The sequence below is a fragment of the Seriola lalandi genome, unplaced genomic scaffold (genome assembly GCF_002814215.2).
Source record: "Seriola lalandi dorsalis isolate HSWRI2012SDOR001 ecotype SW California unplaced genomic scaffold, Sedor1 jcf7180002054318, whole genome shotgun sequence".
In the NCBI taxonomy this organism is placed as follows: Eukaryota; Metazoa; Chordata; class Actinopteri; order Carangiformes; family Carangidae; genus Seriola; species Seriola lalandi.
In genome coordinates, this window is record NW_019524871.1 from 206,069 (window position 1) to 227,834 (window position 21,766).

The following is a 21,766-nucleotide window of genomic DNA, read 5'->3' on the forward strand; positions in this document are numbered from 1 at the left end:
GAACAAAGACTGCAGAGTCAGAAATAAGAAAAAAAATATCTGGGTTTATTTTTCGGGAGAAAAACATGCCTATATATATACATATATACATATATATATATATATATATATATATGTATGTCAAGCTTGAGCGTCACAAGTGGCACAAGGCTATCATGAAGCAGCGTCATAAACAGGTGACAGAGTATGAGGACAGATGTGGAGACAGAGGAGCTGTCTGTGTGCCCACAGCCGACAGCACACACGCATCAGCTCATGTGTCACCTTCAACTGGCTCTTTGTTAGTGACTGCCTGCTAGCGCGCTATGCTAATGCTACAGGTGAGGAACCCACACACGACAGAAAACAGAATCTGTGGTGAGGTGAGGATTTAAAAACTAGTGCTGAGGAACACTAACTGTTTACAGCTTATAAGCGTCATATCATTTTAAACTGACTGTGGGTTTTGAACTGTTGGTCGCAAAGTTTTGATTTAATGATTTGGATATGGGAAAAAGAAAAACAAAGAGAGATCTACAGATGAAATGATGACAGTAACTATTTACAGCCCTAATCTGAACTGTGAAGCTCCAAAACCGCAGTTACAAACACAACTCGAATTAAGTTCCTTTAAATTTAGTATCCTTAAGATTTCAGTCTTGGATGATTTGGCAACAGTTAATAACAACATGGAGCCCATGAGCAGCTACCCTGCCAGAAATACAGCAGAATCCATTCAAAGGAAGGCCGTCTGCTCTCCATCTCTTATGCAGTGGATCAAGGACATCATGCTGTCTTCAAACTGAGAAACTGAGGTTCATTTTAAATGGATCACTTCAAACATTTCAATAATGTCATTCATAAGTATACTCTCTGACCCTGTCTTTAGTTTGAGTGCTAATAATGTGCATGTTTTTCTTGTATTATATTGTTGTTATCGTTTTGTTTAATTTTATTAATTCCGTTTCATTTTGATTGTGGATACCGTTTTATTTTAGCGACATTAATATTGCCCTTGATGATCTTTGCGGTACACGCTCACACCTACGTATCTGCGACACAAAAGATCCACGGTGATAAGACAGGCTTGTTCTGTCAGTAAAATATATGAATAGTCTGTCACTCTCAACATGGGGAGCTTTATATGTTCTGTTTTTTTTCTTTTCTTTGTCGTTGTTCTAGTTTGTAGATTAATTTAATACAAAGGACAGTTGAAAGTGTTGCTCAACACATTAATACTGAACTTGTGATAAAATATTATTCCCTGTATTTACCATCAATCTTCTGCATCACGTCCGCTACAAGCCTTGCTACCAGTGGGCATGCAACGTGACGTGGTGGACCAACAAAAACTGCTGTGCAAAGAGGCAGTTACAGAATGTTCATATATTGAATGGCTATTGCTGAGAAAAATGAAATGGTATCAATAGTATTGGAAATAGTTGCATTATTTGTTATAATGCAGCGGTTCCAGGCCTTTTCCACCTCATGGCCCACGTGAGAATCAAAAATAATAAAATCATAAAAATCTCTACTTTCAAGCTGTTAATTGTTAAACTTGTTGCTAACTAGCTTTCCATTTTGATACTCCATGCCATGGATGTAATCTTTTAACATGTAATCATACTGAGATAGCAAACAAGTAGAGCCTCTGGTCTACTTTTCTATCATTGGCTTATCACAGTGATAGAAACTTAATACGAGAAGAAAAAAACAATGAAAAGAGCTCTTAAACATTTTAAATGTTTTTAGAGATCATTTCTTTTGTTAACATCTAAAACAATGTATATATATATTTTATAATACCATTTTCTCTAATTGTTGTTTTGGGGCCATCCGCCTGCTAACTCTACCAAAGCATAGAGGAAAGTAGAAAAGCTTCTGCTGTCATGTTGTAGAAGTCATTGATATAGATTGACTCTGATGCTTGAACTAATTCAAGCATCGGGATGGTACTGTACTGTAATGTTGTGTAATCTGCACGTTCTATATTAGCTCTCAGCTCCAAGTCAAAAACAGGCAGAAAGGGATCTCAACAACGTTTCTTCACTCGAGTGCAAACAAAACAGACACACACAAAACTAACCCACAGGCAGATAAGGCTGGTACAAACATGTAGACGTCAATGATGTGGAGTGGAAAATGATGATGAAGAAGGTCAGAGAGAGAGAGAGAGAGAGAGAGAGAGAGAGAGTTAAAAATGAGTGCTGGTAGAGAAAGCGAGTGGGCAGCAGCCAAGGCGATGTTTGCCTTTCTGGCCATGAGGGTTAAAGTAAGAGTAAAGAGGCAAACACACAAGTGAATTCGTGACGGCATGCTGGCACAGCTAAGCTCTCCGGGCGGCTCGACTCTAAGGAACGCCACTCTTGCATACAAACACCACGGGCAACACGCAGGGAAGGTGACAGAAATTTTTTTAGATTTGCTCTTCGGTCCAAATATTTCCCAACTCTCCTCATCTGAAATTAACTTATTACAAGATTTCTCGTGGTGGTGCCAAAGCAGGTAAATAGCTGCGGTGTAATTGATTGCTTTGTCAGCTGTTTATGTAAGGTGTGTTGGCGAACGCTGCTCTGTGGTGGTGCTGCAGAGCCGAGGATCCTAAGGCTGGAAAAAAAAAAAAGAAAGAAAACGGAACAGCTTTCTCACCCTCCCACTCCTCCTCCTGCACTCATACCGCCATTTGCTGCTGACCTCCCAGGTCAGCCAAGCCCGAGCCTACATTCCCTCAGCAGCTCTCTCTCGGGACGTCTCTTCCTCCACCTCCTCGTACCTCACGCATTACTTCACTACCGTCTTATCAAACAGCCACACATTGTTATTTCTTTTTTTACTTTTACCTCATGATAGATGTTATCTGATGGCAGTGTAGGATCCCACAGCTCCCAGTAACAAGGCAACAAGATGACGTCCATTTTGATGCTGAGGCAGCTCACCAGCTACTAAAGTTACCTTGCGTATGCTGTCTCTTTTTTTACCTTATGCCTTTCAACCTGACCCAAAAAAAAAAGCCTCCATCCTCCTCTCCCTCTCCCTCAGAGGCCGTGTTCAGACAGACAGCTGAAATCAGATTGCCACATATCTTACGCCAAACACACATTTTGTTACCGAGTCTCGACAGGAAAAGGGCACGATCAAATCCAGTCCTTTAAAACATATTCGCAGGTGGTTTGAAATGATGCTAAAATCCAATATCTGCTCTGCTCAACCGTTCGGATCAGGTTTCAAGTGTTTGCTTATTTTTTCCCATCACTCCCCACAGGACACATATCTGACATAGCGAGAAGCACAGAGAAAAAAAAACTATGGAGGAGAGTTAAAACCAGCACCAACTAACATGTTATATTCACCACCATCTGTGCCACAATGTATTCAACAGTCTGACTTTAGGATGTTTACATAAAACCAGTTGAAATAAGACTTCGTAGTTAATTATTAGTTACCATCACCATGGTAGTCAGATGATATACTCTTAGCACCAATACACAGCAGCACATTAATGGTATGGTATCATTCATTAATTCAACCTTCACAGACTCCAGTCTCAGTTCCAGGTGTCAGTGTGTAGAATCCACACAGTGTTTCATAGGAGAGGTTGTCCCCCTCCACTGATTTCATAAAACATTTATAAAATCTTCTCAAATGAAACATTAACCTTTCGGGGGAAAGAGTAGGGCAACCATTTCCCCCAAAAAATGCCACAAATGAGTTTGTTATTGAGACTAGAGCCATCTACTCGCAAAACTAATCATGAGATGAGAAGCTCATGTCAAAGAAAAGCAGCAAATCTATTATCAACACATTCGATTGCTTATGAAATCTGTACATGCATTGTTTGTTATGTTGAGAGTTTTGACCTTTAATTATGTCATTTCTGTTTAGACCGACAGGGTGTCAGTCGATGTTTGTGTGTCTGTCTGTGTGTGTGTATGATTTCATTTGGAGCCCAGGAAGATTAGCTACCGCTGTAGCAGAGGCTAATGGGGATCTGAATAAAGAATAAAGAATAAGTAGAAGCATATCTGGGCAATGTGGACTGACTTTTAGTCAGCACGGACCATAACAATTGACATTTAATGGTGGACTGACAGCAAATGATAGACTGCTGTCTAAACACTGGCCATTTACATTGTGTGCAGTCAATCACAAAGATCAGATTTCCTGTTGCCTGAGCACAGTTATGATGCGTCTGTGTGAGCAGCTTCTGTTGTCTCCTCCTATCAATCTCTTATCATTTACTCTCCATCTCTGCCTCATTTCACAGCCTAAACTTGGACCCTCGGTTGTCTCGCTTCATCAGGGTCCTGTCTTAATGTAGAAGGAATGTTTTCAGGAGTGACGGAGGAGCTGCCTCTGCCATCTGCTCGGGCTTCGGGGCTCCAATGCTCGGAGGCCGAGGGGCTGCTCGAGGAGGACAACAGACCGAGGAGCCTCTGGGAAAACACTGAGCTCGCTCACAGCTAGGAGCCAAGGAGAAGTGCCGCTGCTGGCATTGATACTGATTCATGCACACACACATGAACTTATAACAGCTGAATTTACAAGAACACATGATGCATCTGTTTAAAAAAAAATAAATAAAAAAAACTATGAATCACTGTCAAGAGCATGTCGGTGTTTTGTTGGCACAGTGCGTACAGGAAGAGTGTTACAGCTGACACAATGAGATATCTAAAATAAATCCATTGTACTTCTCTCACATTCGAATGATGACTAAATGTAAACACTGTGAATTAGGAGCCACCATCAAATACAGACTGAACAAGCCAGTATGTGCAAGTTGTCCTTGCTTCACTCAGGTTTCATCTGGACAAGAATTGTACACATGAGAGAGTAGAAACTGATGAAGTGACAACCACAGAAAACACTGTTGGAATGAGCTGCCACTTCTGATACATTACTACAACCAGCATCATTCAGGCTCACAGATTTGGCAAAAAACTGAAAGACACCCTGAACAGTCAGGACAGTTGCCAAAATCTATAAACCAACTTCTAAGACACCTTTGAAAAAAGCTAAGTATGGCTTAATGGATGCCAAATCAATCAGTGATAAGATGATGTGACCAAGGTCAAGTCTTTTGAGAGTCTGTGATTTATTTTATTTCCATTTCTATCTGTTCTATTGGAAGCATTTAATCCAAGAGTGTATGTGCAGCGATGTGCAGAGTTGTGAGTGTGTGTTTGTGGCCACAGAATCATATAAAGGAAAGAGGGAGGCTCATCCATGTGAACCCACTCACCCTGGGTTGCCAGTTTTCATATTGCTTCTGCAGGTTGGCCCCGATGGTCTCCAGGGCTTTCTGTGGGCTCATCGATAGAGGATCTGGCAACCAAACACAGAGTGTAAACACACACAGCATACAACAGTCATAGCAACGCGAAACCAAACACACTCAATCTGGTGGTGACAAACCAGCTATAAGTATATTATTCACCACACACATTTACATCAGTGCATTATATTTTCAGCTGGCACTGTTATCCACAACAAAGTAACAAAGCTGACGTTATTTAATATTCAGGCAAAGGAAACAACAATACCATGATTACAAGGGCAAGTTAAAGTTTATCCTTTCAGCATCAAAGGACGCTTTCTTAATAAATCAAAAGCAGGGTTTGGGAAAATAGAAACGCCCCTCAGGTTGAAATATTGATGAGACTAAATCAATACGGCATGAAGAATAGCAGAATATAGATTGAGGACAGATCAGATTGCGCTCAGCAGGCAGAGAAGAATGTTATTGGCAGGTTTGCAGGAGATACTGATATGCCTCATGCAGAGAATTAAACCACTGCTCTTTTGATGAATGAGGTCTTCTTACAGATCATTATCACAACAAAATGATGGGTTTGATGAGTCACATAATAACTTCTGTTTCTTGGTATGATAAGCAATTTCATATTACATAATAGTTTAGAATTATCTAGAATTATCTCTGCACATGGAGAAATATTATATTATAAAATGTTTCTCCATTTTACAATTTCCTTTCATAGTGCTACTTTATAAAATAAATGTACATTTTCAAACAACCACACACACAATGGCTACTGAAAAGCAGATGTAACTCCTATTAGCCTTCAGAAGAAGCACATGTCGTGAGATTAAACACTGTGGTGCATTTTAGGACATCGCCTCTGCCTTTACTTCCCCAAACAGTGTCTGAAAAACCAAGTGTCAGTTTTGCAGAGTGTCAGCGTCCTCAGAAGATGGTCAGAAAGTTAAGAAACTTTAAGAACTCTTTAAATGTGCTTCCCTCACTCTTAAGAGTCAAGGAGTCTCAGGGGAGCTAAACAGTGGTTTTGAGGTTCCCATTCAATGGAGATGGTTCCTTTTGTTTTTGTTCTGAGTTACGTGGTGTGGCTCTGGAGGGGGCAGACTGCTTCATCCTCAGTTGACAGAGGCCTTATGAGGAGAGCTCCCACGGGAAAGAGTCGAGAATATCTCCCAAAATGCTGCATAGTAAAAGCTAAACTTTTGCTGTCAAGGTCTGACATATATTGTTATATTCAGGATCAGCTTCACTCACCTATCCAGCACTCCAGTCTGGCACAGGGGGAGGTCTTGACCACATCAGGAGGGTCCACTCCCACGTTGAGACACAACACCAGCGCTACACTCACGGTCTTCATCTGAGGGAGAGGACATAGGACACAAAATTTATCCTCACATCACTCATTTCATCAGTGCTCAAATCATAACATGGTGAATTCATTGTTAATGCTTTTCAGAAGCACATTAAATCTTTATTCATCTTAGAAACTGCATCCTGCTGCTCCTGGCCAATGAAGATCCAGTGAAGCAGTGAAAGTTAAGTGTCTCGCCAGCGGGGAATCTCAACAGTTGTTACTGAGAAAGGAGATTTATTCACTTCCACATTTTCCCATCTGATCCAGGGATTCCAACCATAGAAATACAACACACTATGTCAGGGGTTGGCATACTTGGCAAGTAAGTTTGGCCTCGGGCCAATTTTTTTCTAATCCATTAGATGGTCGCCCGAACATAATCAAAGGCTAATTTAAGAAATTGATTGATAAAAATGTAACTGGAATTTGCTTTGTAATTGTTCACAAATCAAGCAAAGGCCCAAGTAAATGGGATGGGAAATCACAATAGGAAAGCAACATACCAACAACACACTGGTGTTACACCAGGTAACACAAAAGACCACTGTGGCAGGGAGTGAAAAAGACACCGGCCATAGAAATAGGACAAACATTGATCCGTGGGTTATGTGACAAATCCTGACACACACGCGCACACACAGTCTTGATCAGGCACCACCGGTCCCCTACTGTGCAAATTACACATTGCAGTAGCAGTGAGCCATCACTCCATCTTCACTGTCAGCACCTCAGAAACACTTTTCTTTGTGCAGCACAGCAGACGTCAGCCATTGCAACACCCTGTCACCCCAACGTGTAGCTCCACTTAATGAGGACACTGACACGGTGAGCTGACCTCAAAGAACATGTGCAGACAAAGGCTGCCTGATCGGCCTGATCAGCCACCTTAAGTCTTCTGCCAAAACTTGCACTTGAACACAACACAAACCCTCACAGCTGTATGACTGTCAAACATACAGTATGTTGTGCAGCTCTGCAAGACGAAAGAAGTAGTCAGTACTCTGTATTTATAATATAAGAAAAATGAACAAGCTCTTGTGTCATTTTCACACCACTGTGAATTTTAAATTGTTAAATGATCTGAATACAATGTGGAAATGACAGTTTTAAATTCTTGTGAAAGAAGAAAAGATGTACTTAAGCTCTGTGTGAAAAAAAACAACTGGCAACCTCTGAAGCTGAAAAATGAAGCCAACAGAGAAGTGCAAAAAACTGCAGTTCTTTGAATGACCACTAGAGTCTGGCTCCAAAAGCGAGTCAATCCCCATGGTCTCCCATGTTAAAATGTCCAACTTTACAGCAGAAATAAACATGTTTACAGCCTGGTACAAAAAACAGTTTTGGTCTCGATAGCTAATTTTCTCCTTCATGACAACTCGATTGACGAGGCTGTACACTTGGCGCTGCGCCGCTCGTCTGTGCTACAGATTAGTTGTCGTTGAGGAGTAAGGCAGCTGTCTTTTACAACGTCGACAAACAGCCTCATCTTTATTCGTGACTTTGCCATCCAAAAAAGTCAAAGCAAATATAAACACAATCAAAACACGAATACAATAAAATGTGATTTTCAAATCAGTGTTTTTATGTCATCCAAGGCTTTCCGAACATTTAAAGTGTACATTATCATCTATGTGCATTAGTGACAATATATCTTGTGTTAGTATACTGTGTCCATATTAACGCTGTGTTCAAAAGTAAGAAATGTGTTATTGTTAATGGTGGAGTGTGGACTTTGACTCCATGGACTCAGCAGGACAGCTGTTTGTTAATGGCTGGCTGACCCCAGCTGACAAGTTACTGTTTCATCATCATGTCACTTTGTGAATCAAAGCCTGACAACATTTACTTTGGGACAGACGGCGCTCAAACTTCATGAGGCCTTCTGTGTGCACAACTAACAGTAGGTCAGCTACCTACTGTGTCACACAGGAGTCAACTTCTTCTTGAAGCTTGTTGAAATCAGGGCAATCAACACTCCACACTTACATTTACAGGCAACACAAATATTTAGGGTCCCGGTTATTATTCTAAAAAAATGACACATGCATACTTACGTGGAGATAACTAAAGCATTAGATGTACTGGAGGCCTAACAAAGGACTGAAATGAACTGAGCTTTATGAATGAATCACTTTAAACATAGTCTACTAATTCACTTTAGGCTTTAGTAAATAGGTTTGGGGTTTGATAACTTTTATCTGTTATTTCATATACAGTATCAAATTAGTCACATAATTAGTTTTAATTATCACTACAAAAAGGATAAATTCAGAAGAATCTATTTATAGTTTTAATATGATAAAATAATATTCCTTGAGCAGCAACAATAATATCTACGAATGCAAAGTCTATCTAAATAGCTTAAATGTATATTATTATTACATAATTATATTATTACTAGGGTACATATCTCCCTGGAAATGCTAAAATCAAAATAAAATAAATAAATAATATTCATGACATTAAGCACTGGGTGAAGTTTGAAAAATCATGAAGAACATGTAAATTAGTCACTATCCCTTGCTCTCTGTCCTCCTCTGTCTTATTGCTGATAGGGATTCACTGCTGAGCAGGTAACAGGTAAAGTTAGTGGAGGGCTGGTTTGGAAATAAAAGCTGTCACCTCAGCCACAATGAACTCACTCAGATTTAAGATGTAAGGATGAACTGTTGGGCTGTATACAATCACTTTTATTTTAGCTTGTTCATAGAAATTAGATATTAGCCTAACAGGTCTGCTATGACTAACATACAATATACCACTGGTGGATGGGAGATGGTGGGAAAACCTGAAAATATCACATTTCAGGAAGTTTATACATGTTTAATGATGTTTTGATCAATTACTCTTATTGGCTTTTCACTCACTGAGGTTTTATTGCATGTACATTAATGAGCATAGCCGTTGTCAAATCAATCATTTTATGTGTCACTTAACTTGATGTCATGTTCTCTGGCCTGTGTGTGTGTGTGTTTGTGTGTGGTCAAACACAGAAACAGCTGTATAAAACACATCTATTGAGAGCTATAGTTATTTGGTAGTTTACACACGTACAAAATTTGCAAGTAGCTCAATGCAATAGTGACAAGTGACCTTTCGAAAATAGTGCGAGACACAGTTTTCATGTGTAGTGTAGACCTATAGACCAGGTATTGTGTGTGTGTGTATCGTGGGTAATGTGACGTCCTGTGGCTGAGCAGCGTCAGGAAGGCTGTTGTTGTGAGGGTAATTAAGGCGCCCTCTGCTTTCCCACCAACAGAGTAAAAGGTCAGTGTGCTAGTGGGACGCAGCAAGGCAACACTCAACATGTACATGCATCCGCACACACACGGGCACACTGCATCACCTCATTCATTTCTACCTGACCTCCTCACCCCTCACCCTTTCCCACCTGCATGGTTGGTAAAATTTCTATTATGCTCCTGCTGAATGGGAACTGATGCACAGGTTTTGTGCTTGGGTACACAACTGTTTGCACACAACGCCCCAGGAAACTGTGAAGAATGAAACTAAGGTGACAGCTCCATCTGAGGATTTATACAGCTTACTTGTAGTATGATATTCTCGAACTGGACTAAGAATGTACAGCCATGTCAACAGCTTTGTGGAGCTGTACTTATTTACAGCGGTGTTTTGAAGTAAATGCTAATGTTAGCCTGCTAACGCACTCACAGTGACAATGCTAAAACGCTGATGTTTAGCAAGTACCGAGTTCACCATCTTAGTTAAGTGTGTTTGCATGCTAAAATTAGCACTAAACATGAAGTACAACAGTAGTGTAATTAAAATTTTGAGTAGAGATTAAGGGTTATTACACTTCACCCTGAGAGGGATATGAAGGCGTGCAACAAATTTCACAACAATCCATCCCACAATTATTAAGTTATTTCAGTCTGGACCGACAGACCAACAAACTGACTGTCAGACCGACTTTGCCATCTTTAAACTAGCCGTTTGTGCTTTTAAAAAGGTCAGAGAATCGCTGGTTACACATCTGCAGCCAAGCAAATATGTCAAACATGTTTAGCCAAAAATAGTCCAAGAAGGCAGTGCCAGTCCAAGTGGTGACAGGGCTAACATGCTAATGTTTAGCAGATATAATGCTTACTATCTTCAAAATCTTGGTGTCTTACCATGCTAACATTTGCTAATTAGCATTAAACAATAGTACAGCTAAACTTGAACTTGAACTGCTGGTGGCAAAAGAGAAAATTACAGTCACATAATTGCAGTTCATCCTGATTGGAACATGAATGTTTGTCCAACATTTCATGATAAACAACCCAGCAGTCGTCCAGTCAGTTCACTCAAAACCACAAATGTCGACCTGCTGGTGGCACATCAGTCAGAGGATCACCAAAGTCGTTTGGTTTCATCCACTGGGAACCACAAATTCATGACAATCCATCCAGTAGCTGCTCAACCAAAAAAAGATTAAAAAAAAGAAAAAGGAAACAGTCTCCAACATGTGATAAACAGACAATCAAAACATACAGTGGCAGGAAAAAGTAAGCTAACCCTTTGCAAAAACTGCATTTGTGTATAAATTTGAAAATATCTTCAACTAAGCTACAATTCTGAAAAAAAAAACAATCTGTTTTTTAATCTGAGGAAAGCCAGGGTTTGTCTTGAATATACATTTGTCTATTCCAAACCTTTGGATCTGTAATGATATCATTAAAGCAAATGATAGCTCAAGCGTCATTTCATGAACACTGGAAAGAGAGTAAAAGTCTGTCACGGTCTCCCCAGCCACCAGATCTAAAACTCAGTGAGGTTTAATGGGACATAAAGATTTCCACTTCTTTCAAAGAACTGGAGGCTTTCTGTCAAGAATGATCCCCCGATACACAGCTCCAGCCGGAATGACAGAAAAGTCAATGAAGACTCAAGCTGTTTGGAAGCTAAATTGTGGCCTTACTGCTTATTAAGCACTTGATAGTTACTGATATTCTTTTAGTTTGTACTCTGACGTGTCTCATATTATCTTGTCCAAACTTCTGCATTTTCCTTTCACACTTGTTAAAGAAAGGTGTGATACAGATCCTCTGCTGACAGAAAGAACACCTTATTGCCAGTAATTTTAGTCTGTGTTAGCTCAGATCAGAGGTGTTCTTTCCTATGCTGTAAGTGCTATAATCATCAAGGTACTTTTCACCACCGCATATGGGAAATGTGAGGAGATTAAAAACATTCTGGGGTTCAGGGATGCGCTATTGTGGTGGGAATTCTTTTGAGCTGAAGTAAAGACGTTCACCAGGAGTTCAGCTTCAGATGTCTCAGGCAGAGGTATGTATTGAAAGCTTGATACACCAAAGAGGAAATGATGAACAGAACAATGTAAGCCAGTGAATCAGAGTAATATCACTCCGATTCCTCAGGATGTCTGGTCCTACTGGGGGGATATATTCCTAGACATCACATGGTTACAAGACATTTACGTACTATACCCAAATAAGGCCAATCTATAGTTTTAACCTACATGTGTGAAGATACATCGTCTTACCTACCTACTGCTATGTGTGTCACGCCCTTTGCCTCCCTTCACTTCTCCTTTTCTAGAACTGGGTTTGGGCAGTTTTCTCTAACTTATGCTTTTCCCTGCATCATTATCTATAAGACCTTGGTTTCCATGGCTACAGATAGAGGATGGTAGCAGCTTCATCTGGACACTCCCTGCCATAAGAGAAGCTGAACAGTGAACCACTGTCTAACACTATGAGGTCTTCATGACCTGCACTTGATGACGTGTTAGTGTGGGCCTACAAAATAAGAAAAGAGGACTAAAAGGAAGAAAATTCCTTGACAGGTTTATCTATCAAATGACTTCTTCCTTAATACTTCTAAATCCCAAACTGTGTGTACTAAACACTTTTACATTCATTCATTTGGCAGATGCTTTTATCCAAAGCAACTTACAAGTTAGGGATAACACTAGCTTCAGTGCAGTGGGAGACCTTGGTGTAAACACTAAGTACTCAATCTATTCATAAGGCAAAGTGCAAGAAGATCAGGTAAAGAAGTGCTGTGAAAGTGCATAGTAAGTGCTAGTTAGGCATGTTAGGGTGTTAGAGGTGGAGAAGAGGTGCTCTCGGAAGAGAAGAGTCTTCAAGAGATTCTTGCCCCAAACACTCGTTCTCTTTCTAATGGAGGAAGTAAAATGATTGAGCTATGTCCGCTAAAAGCTAGGCACTCGTTCACCCTGTGTTGGAAGAGTGTTGAGGATGAGAGAGGGGTCTCAGACTTTTGGACCTCACCGTCTCTTTGTCCTTTAACCTGATTATTGGCTGTTCGTTTATTTTCGAGTGAGGTTTTTTTGTAAGGATGGAACGGATCCGTGAAAAAAATCCGTCCCGTTCGGATCGCTTGTCTCGGTCCGGGGCATGTGTGTATTGTTCGGTTCAGGGCATACGTAAAAAAGCTGTTGGTTCACCTACGGAGAAAATCACCCCAGTGTGCCAATTGACAGCGCAAGGAGTTATTGTACCTAATATCAAACTGCCTCATTCTTCTACTACTACTACATGACATGTCCTTGACAATAACTGTATATATGTATGGTATTTCTGGAGTGTTCAAAATATAAAAAAAACAAAAACAACGTATACCGTAAACCATGATCCCAAAACCGTGACATGAATCGAACCGTGGATTTTGTGAACCGTTCCTCCCTTCATTTTTTTGCTAAATGTTCAATTTGGGAAAGTTCAGTTATATATACACAATGCATTAAATGTATAAAACTAGAAGTGTGACGCAGCACACAGGTGTATCTTGCACAATGTGCACTTTTAAACTGAAGATTGCCTCAGTTAGCCCCTCAGCTAGCTGCTAACGTGCATGTAATTGTGCCTGTTCTCTGTCAGCTCTGCAGGGGCCGCAAAATATCTACACCAGTATCCTGGGAAAAGACATTTAGATCTAAAACATATTACAAAGAAACAGACTCAACTGGGATGAACCAGGGCAGGCTTGCCCTTTAGAATACAACAGCAGAAATGACAGCACACTTTAGAGACGCATTAATGCAAAGTCCAGAGAGAGAGAGAAAAGATGTTACTGTCATGGCAGGTGAAATGTCAAAGAAAACTGTTGACTCTCTGGGGGGAGGAGGTAACCAATCATTTCATGTTTTCAAACTCAACATCACCCAACAGCAGAAGAAATACGCAAAAGATACTGAAATGCAAGAATCTGTAAATAGTAGCATACCCGAGGTACAGCGAGGACCGGAGACTACATTTATGGCACCACAATGGGATCACATTGGTGTTAATCATCATTATAACTAACTGGCTCAAGTTGGCGAGATAATTAACATCCTAATACGAACAGCCCTGACGAAATTATTCGTTTCTGTCCAGCGTCCAGTTCAGGCTATTTATAAAACGTTTGATATTCATTTGCATGAGACTAATACAGATGAATGAGGGATGGTGTTTTTCTGCTCCAGCTCTTGATCGCGGTGCAACATGGCATGTGAGTGTGACATCACACAGATGTGCTCCACATTATTCTAAGTGATTTATCTGCTTGTTTATTCCACATATCTGCTCACACACAGAGTGAAAACACAAACAGGTAGTTCATTTATCAACCAAGTTTGGAAATTGCTAATTAGATAAAATGCAGCATGGTTTATACCAATGAATTAGTTCCTGCCCTATGGGAAACTGTGAGACCTCACACCTTGTTAATGGTGTTCAGTTGTGTTTAGTTCCCTTTACGATAAAATGAACATTAATGAAGTAGACAGAGCAGGACTGGTCTACATAAACTCTTTTACAACTGTGAGATAAGCAGGTCAATGTGGAAACCAAATCAAACACTCTGAGAGAGACACACACACACAACACACACACACACACACACATTTTGTGTAAGTCTAAGTTCACAGTTTGGTTTCTACATTGACTCGCTTATTTCACTTTATTTATTTATTTATTTATTTCACTCACTCAAGGACACTAGCATTTTTGCTATCGATTCATTTGACAGTTATTTTCTTAATTAAATCATCAGTGGTTTGGTCTTTCAAATCTCAGATAACAGTGAAAATGTCCATCAAATTTTCCCAAAGCACAAAGTGCCTGAAGTTGTTCCAATACTGATACTAGTATTGGAAATGCCTCTGATGCCGTCTAAAATACTGGATCAGGAACTGTCGAGACCGTGAGTCTATCCACTGATTTGATACCACGTAATGTATCGACAAACTTTATAGTTAAATAGAACAGCTAAAGGGAATTGATTTCTGGTTAATAGCTTAACGCTAGCTGCTGCCTGAGCTCACTAGAAGGTGAACATCCAGATGCTGTCCTTTTAACCAGTGCAGCTTTTCTGGCCTTTACAGCACTGGTCACACGACGCTACTCAGCCGATCATTGCAACTCAAGTGATACACACACATAAACACACACACACTATTCTATCGGTACTCGGTAACACCAATACACAAGTTCAGGTATCTGTGAGGAAAAAATGGGATCAGAACATCTGTAAGAGTGACATCTTCAAATGTCTTGTTTTATTATCACAAAACACAACGGAAACCAGGAAACGTGCTCATTTGAGAAGCAGGAAGAGGTGAATTTGAGCATTTTTGATGATCAATCGTTCATCAAAGTAGCTGCCAATTCATTTTCTGCTAAACAGCAGCTCTTTCAGAAAACAATTCATCAAAGCTAATCAGTGGACCTTTGTTTATGTCATTTCCCAAATCACCATCTCTCACTCAGAGTTAAACTTTCATTCTGGCTCTACTTCAGCTCAATCTTTTTCCTAAAGCACCTTAGCGTGCAGCACATACACATCCCAGTGTTCACGTTTTAATATGCAGTTAACGTGTTTAATGTTTTTCTGCCAACGTCTGAACCCTTTGAATTTTTTGACTTGCTGCAGATCATGTCTTGAATTAATCACATATCTCAATTACTTGCTTTTTGAAATCTTGGAAACAACAACATTATACGAGGTCTGTTGTCATATCAATGAATTTAACTGAACTGAAATAAGTCTTTTAAGTAAGTGTAAGTGTTTTATATTCTTCACACTTGTATTCAGGACAATTAAAAGCAAACAAAAGAAACAAATTGTGCTAAAACTGATGAGCCAATGATGAACCCACAATAACTGATAATCTATTAATGATAGCTGCTTTGTAAATAGAATACTTGAATTGGTTGGACAAAATAATTTGATGACATTATCTTCGGCTCTGAGTACTTGTGTTGGGTATTTCTCACTGAAAAAACTATTTGATTAACGGATAATGAAATTAATAATTAGTTCCAGGCCTACAATAACACAGAGAGACAGCGGGGCCGTAGTCAAATTTTCATCAAAGGAAAGCGAAGCAGGAATGTTAAAAATAGTGATAATAAAAAAAAGTGAAGGCTGAGCAGGGCAGGAGGAGAGCAGGGATAAACCAGGATTCCCACTGTGAACAAAGCACCTACTGACCCATAACAAGTAGCTCTTTATCAAATGGGCGGTCCCAGTCTTTAATGTGACTATTAGCATTAATCTGAGAGGAAAGTCTAAACAATAAACAAAATTAAAGTTTAATAAAGGCATGATCCTGATCCTCATGGATTTCCAATAATCTCATAAAGTCTCCTTCTGTGTGAGGAGAAAGGAGGAGGAGGAGGAAGAGGAGGAGGAGGAGGAGGAGGAAGAGGAGAGGAAGTGGAAGACACAAATAAAGAGTGAAAAAGTCTCTTTGATGTGATAAAAAAAATCTGATGGAACAAGACAGAATTAGAAAAATATAGGGGAGGGAAGAAGAAAAGAGAGATAAATTGTGTGTGTGTGTGTGTGTGTGTGTGTGTGTGTGTGTGTGTGTGTGTGTGTGTGTGTGCGCACATCTTCCCGTTTAGGCTTGTGCACATAATTGGTTGCCGTCCTCCTCTCATTAATAACTGCACGGGACTCCAGGGGACTCCCCAGCCTTTTCCCTCTGCACCCTTTAAGAGTCCCATACAAACCCCCCCCCCCAACGTCAATCAATGGCCCCTGTTTATTCCATTTGTTAAGGCTCACAATAAATGAAGGTTATGGTGGAGAGTATCGATCTCCTCCGGGCGTGTCGTAGCTCGCTTGCAGCAACAGTTCAGGTATTGGACACTTCTCAAGAACAGTTGCCTATTTGACTTCATCCTGAAATACAAACAGTGTTGGATGTGGACAATACTTTTTTTAACCAAAAAGGCAGAATGCAGGTTTTTATTCAATATGTTTGAAACAAACGACTGCACTCAAAAGTTTGGGCTAAAAGCCAAACGTCACAGCTCCCTCCTGGCTGCATGACACTCAGTCGTGTAGTGGTGCCTGGAGAAACTGCTATACTCTTTATTCATGCCCCAATTTTTTTTTTTTCAAGCAGCAAAGGATAAATGCCCTGTCTTATAAACAGTGACATAAAACTACTCTTGCATATTTAGTTCACCCAAAATATGGGACAGTAGAATTTGCGCAGTCACTTAACTTCTGCTGCTCGACTTCAGAGAGTAAGGACCATTATGAAATTTACATTTGCCACAGTAGAGATACAGATTCTGCAATCAATACTGTCCCAACTACGTAACTATGCATCTTGAGAGAACTATTACTTAGTCCATCCATACACGAAAACATTTTTTCTCTCACCTTCCACGTATGGGCCAGTAGTTTCTCCTGTAAACTGTCTCTTGGAACAGCTGATTTGCAACATATAGTGTAGCCAGGGTATCCCACCATTATAAAATTAACATTTTTTCTAGGAGCAGTTTGCAGATATTACTGGTCCTACTAAGGCCTAATGCATGAATATTCACAGCGTAAAGCGCTGAAGTGTGGGCTCACTATGACTTCCACAGTAAAGAAGGCACTAAGGAGAACACAACAAACCTGAGAGAACACTTGGTAAAATATTCTGATGTACAGCTAACAGAGCAGCTAACAGAACAGCTAACTCAACCCACTTTGGACAAGTTCACACACCAAATTTAACAACGACCTCAACTCATGCAACCAAAATAACTCAGTCAATACCTGATTTATTTGCAAAGAGGCTCAAGCTTTTCCAAAACATAGGCCTCTCGACCTCGGCGGTCTGGACAGGGAGATAAAAGTTTTCAGTTTAAGCTGAGATAAGTAAAACATCAGAACGCCTTATTTCACTTTTTTAAAACTAACTAGCCAAGCTAGCATCTACCAACAGTCTGCATGTAAGGTGATCAGGGGACACGTGCACATTGTAGCTCATTGTAGCAACAGTTTATACCCTCCCACTCTAAACTGCATGAGTCTCTGCATGCATACTGGTCACAAGCCGCCACACCACCCACCAAGTAAATTCTCAAACTGTGGGAAACACTGAAAAATATACACGTTCTCAGCATTGTGGGGAATGGAGGCTTCTGTAATATATCCCATTGGAAACTTTTTACTCATATTTCACTCATATGGTGTTGTGTTCTTTATATTATGTAAATGTTCCTTAAAATTAGATCGCTATGCATCACTGTGCTTACAGCGTCACAATATATTGCAATGTACTGACTCGTAACCGCCTGCATCATGGTGCGTGTTCTATCGCCAGATTCTTGCCAATGCTCAGCCCTAATATTTGCTCTCTGTCTGCTCAAGTAACCTGTATTTATCCAGGTTGGGGGGATTGTGTTCCCAGCAACACCTTACTCATTTATCATATAGTTACATATTAAAATACATGGAATGACTTCAGTAATCTTCAAAACTTTAGCAGATTATTTAGGTTTCACTGTTTGCGCTCTTAAAGATGTTTAAAATGCTCTTAAACATCTTCCTTGTGCTGTACTCATTGAATCTTAATCCTAACAAACATAGGGGTTATGAGGCAGTTCTGGTCCCTTAGTCATGAAAAATATAGAACTGGGTTTGAAAAGCAAAATAATGCCTCAGTTAAGACAATGTACACAGTCTATACTTAAAACATACAAAAAAGTATAAGATTGTGATACAGGTGATGCGTGCAGAAACGCTCAAACAACTTTCTACATGATACTGTTCACTTCCCGCAGCCTCTACATCCATCTCTACCAGAAGACAAGCAGGGTTATTGCACATTTATCTTCATTCCCAATGAAAACCATCAGCATTATCCTTCCACTAATTACAATAATGCAAAGAGGAAATGAAAGATGATGTAAACTGAGACCAAGTCATATCCTTGCAACTAATGGGCTCGATAAAACCCTGTTTGTGAAGATACAAGAAAGTTCTTGGAAATCCAGAAATCCCACAGGTGTAAAAGAATCTATGTCAAAAGCGTACGAAGAAGAGTTTCCCCACATACTCACTATGGTTAACTCAACAAAGACATAAAATCACTAGCATGCAATTATTTATTGTACCTTGCAAACATCTTTTGTTTTCATGCTTCCATGGCCAAAAAGTCTATATGCTGCCTAATGAACTGTATACATTGATTGAATTCAACTAATGATGCAGAAGATAAAGCAGTACCGGCCACCTGCCTCATTTCCACATTACATTACATGAGCTTGGGTATTGATTATTGATTACTTATTGATTTCATTACTCCTAAGGCGAAAAACACAGAAAGGCGGTGCATGTGTGAAACCAAACAGGGGAAAATATTGGTTTAATTTAAAGTCTTGTGGATGTGTGTGACCAGCAGCTGTCGAGAAATGTGCATGTTACAGGTCATCTGGCAGCTAATGGAAGCCACAGTGGCTCACACTGTCTCAAATAATCATGTATGATGTCGACCTGATAATAAATTATCAAAAGAAAATTCAGATATAGTTAAAATTCTGTTTGGAAAAAAAAAATAAAGACTGCCTTCAGCTGTTTGTGAGTCCAACTCTGTGGTCACAATGACAAACACACACAGCTACAAACTGTTTTGACAATTCAACATTCTGCTGTAACAAAGTGTTTCAACAACAATGTGCTGTCACTGTGTTAATTACAACAGTGCTGTCGGCATCAGGGAAAATGAAAGCACTAACTAGGCGACTAACGGGACATACTTAAAATGTTTTGATAGAATATCATGTAGGACACAGTGACGCATTGTCAAAGTAAAGCCTTGTTGAGCTAGTGTGTCTGATAATGAGAAAAAGTCAGTGTGTTTAAAGACAAGTCCAAAAGTCCCTGTTTTGGGGACTTTGTTTTATTCTGGGTTTATCATACGACCACTACATGGAACATATAAACCCAGTTTTTCATTTCCCTGTACAAACGATTCCAACAGTATCAAGGTTTCTGATAGTATGAGCTCATGTGTTTTTGGCATTTTTATGTCATGATGTATGTTTCCTCTGTTTTTGTTAATTACAGGTTAAAGTCTGACATTTCTGAATAGAATTTGTGATCAGTGGGATTTTTTTCGGTGTTATGGTGTCCAGATTTTACAGTGCATTGTATACATTTGCTTTTGTCATTTGATCACCACTAATGGAAGAGAATAATAAAATGTATTATCTGCATCCCCGCTGTCAGACTTTCACTTTCATTTCAGTGTGTAATCAGCTTTACATTCTCACCTTACTTTATGTTTTACTAACTAGGATATAATGCATCTGGTCGCGCTCGAAACAGCCTCAGGTCTTCGTGGCATTGACTCCTCAAGAAACTTTACTTTCAGATTCTGCCCCATGTCAATACGATTGCTTAACATCATTTCTGCAGATTTATCAGATGCACATTCAAGCTGCTAATCTCCCTGTTCTACGACATTCAAAAGGTCTTCTATTGAATTCAGATCTGGTGACTGTGGCCACTGAAGTTCACTGAACTCATTATGATGCTCATGAACCCAGTTTGAGACGACTTTCACTTTGTGACATGGTGCGTCTTCCTATAGTGGAAGTGGCCGTTAGAAGATGGTAAACTGTGGCCAGAAAAGGATGCACAAGGAAAATAAATATAAATAAATAAAAATTCCCCACGCCATTACACCATCACCATCAACCTGGACTGTTCAACAAGATCTTTCTAATCGCAGAACTGCTGCACACTGGATGTTTCTTTTCTGTTTTCCACATCATTCTGAGTAAAAACTGGAGAGACTGTTGCGTGTGAAAATCCCAGGAGATCAGAGGTTTCAGAAATACTCAACCCATCCCGTCTGTCACCAACTATCACGCCACAGTGACTGAGATCACATTTTGTTTTCCCTCATTCTGATGTTTGATAACTGAAGCTGCTGACCTGTTTCTGCATGATTGGCAGGACGAATGGCAGCATGAATAAGCAGGTGTGCAGTGCTTGGTGAGTGTAGTGTTCACATGCACATGTTCTGGATAATCTAAAACCCCTATTATAAACAGGTTATTAAAATCCATGAAAACATACTAGCGATATGGCTACGTGGTTCTAGGGACGGCAATACCAGTGTGCTTATTTATCTGTCTCAACAAATACTTGATTGTCGATGAAAATTGGTAAAGACATTCATGGACCCCACAGGGTCAATCCTACTAACCTTGATGATCCTCTGACTTTTCTTCAAGCGCCACCAGCCGGTCACAATTTAACTTGGTCCAGCACTTTGACTTATGACCATGAACTAATAACATTCACATCAGCGTTGGAAAAGACTTTTATCCTGTTGGAAATGACCTTTGATCTTCTCCACACTCATTAGACCGTGTAGCAGACAACAGTGTGTGTCTTATTGTGTCATTTGACGTGAACACTATCTAAAAGTTTTTAACATACGGTAGGTCTACCATAATGTTTTTATCTCTGGTGAGTACATATGTTATAGGGTGTAAAGATTACATTTCAGACTTTTAACTGATTTTTTTTCCTGGAATTTCTTTGTGACTCAAGCTGTCATTCTTCATAATAATAATGAGTGTTTTTCTCTGCACATTCTTTGTTTAGAGCTGGCATTTGCCTCCCATAATGACTGTGATGCTGTGAATCTTTTTATTCTAGGAACTATTAGTCGGCGTGCGCACAGAGCCTCGTGGGACTCTTAATTAAAGTCAGGAGCACTGGAGAGGTCAGTAACTCTACAGTATGTGTGTTAGTATGTTGTCTGCTACAGGTGCCTCATTAGAGTGATCAAAATAAAGTTCAAGTTCATTAAAGTAATTTCCCAAAAAATGAAGTCACAAACATTTCTATCTTATACTGAATATAAATATTACTTGTTCTAG

General features: G+C 39.8%; 1 protein-coding gene and 1 long non-coding RNA gene across 4 annotated transcripts in view; one reads left to right on the plus strand and one right to left on the minus strand.

The window, feature by feature from the left end:
* The window catches only part of rptor (regulatory associated protein of MTOR, complex 1), a 182,566-nt gene that overhangs the window by 152,533 nt on the left and 8,267 nt on the right, over nt 1–21,766 (minus strand). For all 3 annotated transcript variants that reach the window (XM_023406877.2, XM_023406876.2, XM_087174130.1), the window contains exons 3-4: nt 6,512–6,614; nt 5,222–5,304 (exon numbers count right to left, since the gene is read on the minus strand). In XM_023406877.2, coding sequence (XP_023262645.1) covers nt 5,222–5,304; nt 6,512–6,614 — 186 coding nt within the window. The remainder of the gene's footprint in view (nt 1–5,221; nt 5,305–6,511; nt 6,615–21,766) is intronic.
* LOC147819094 (uncharacterized) lies at nt 2,078–4,583 on the plus strand. Its single transcript, XR_015437281.1, has 2 exons — nt 2,078–2,380; nt 4,244–4,583. It is a non-coding gene; the product is annotated as an uncharacterized LOC147819094 (long non-coding RNA).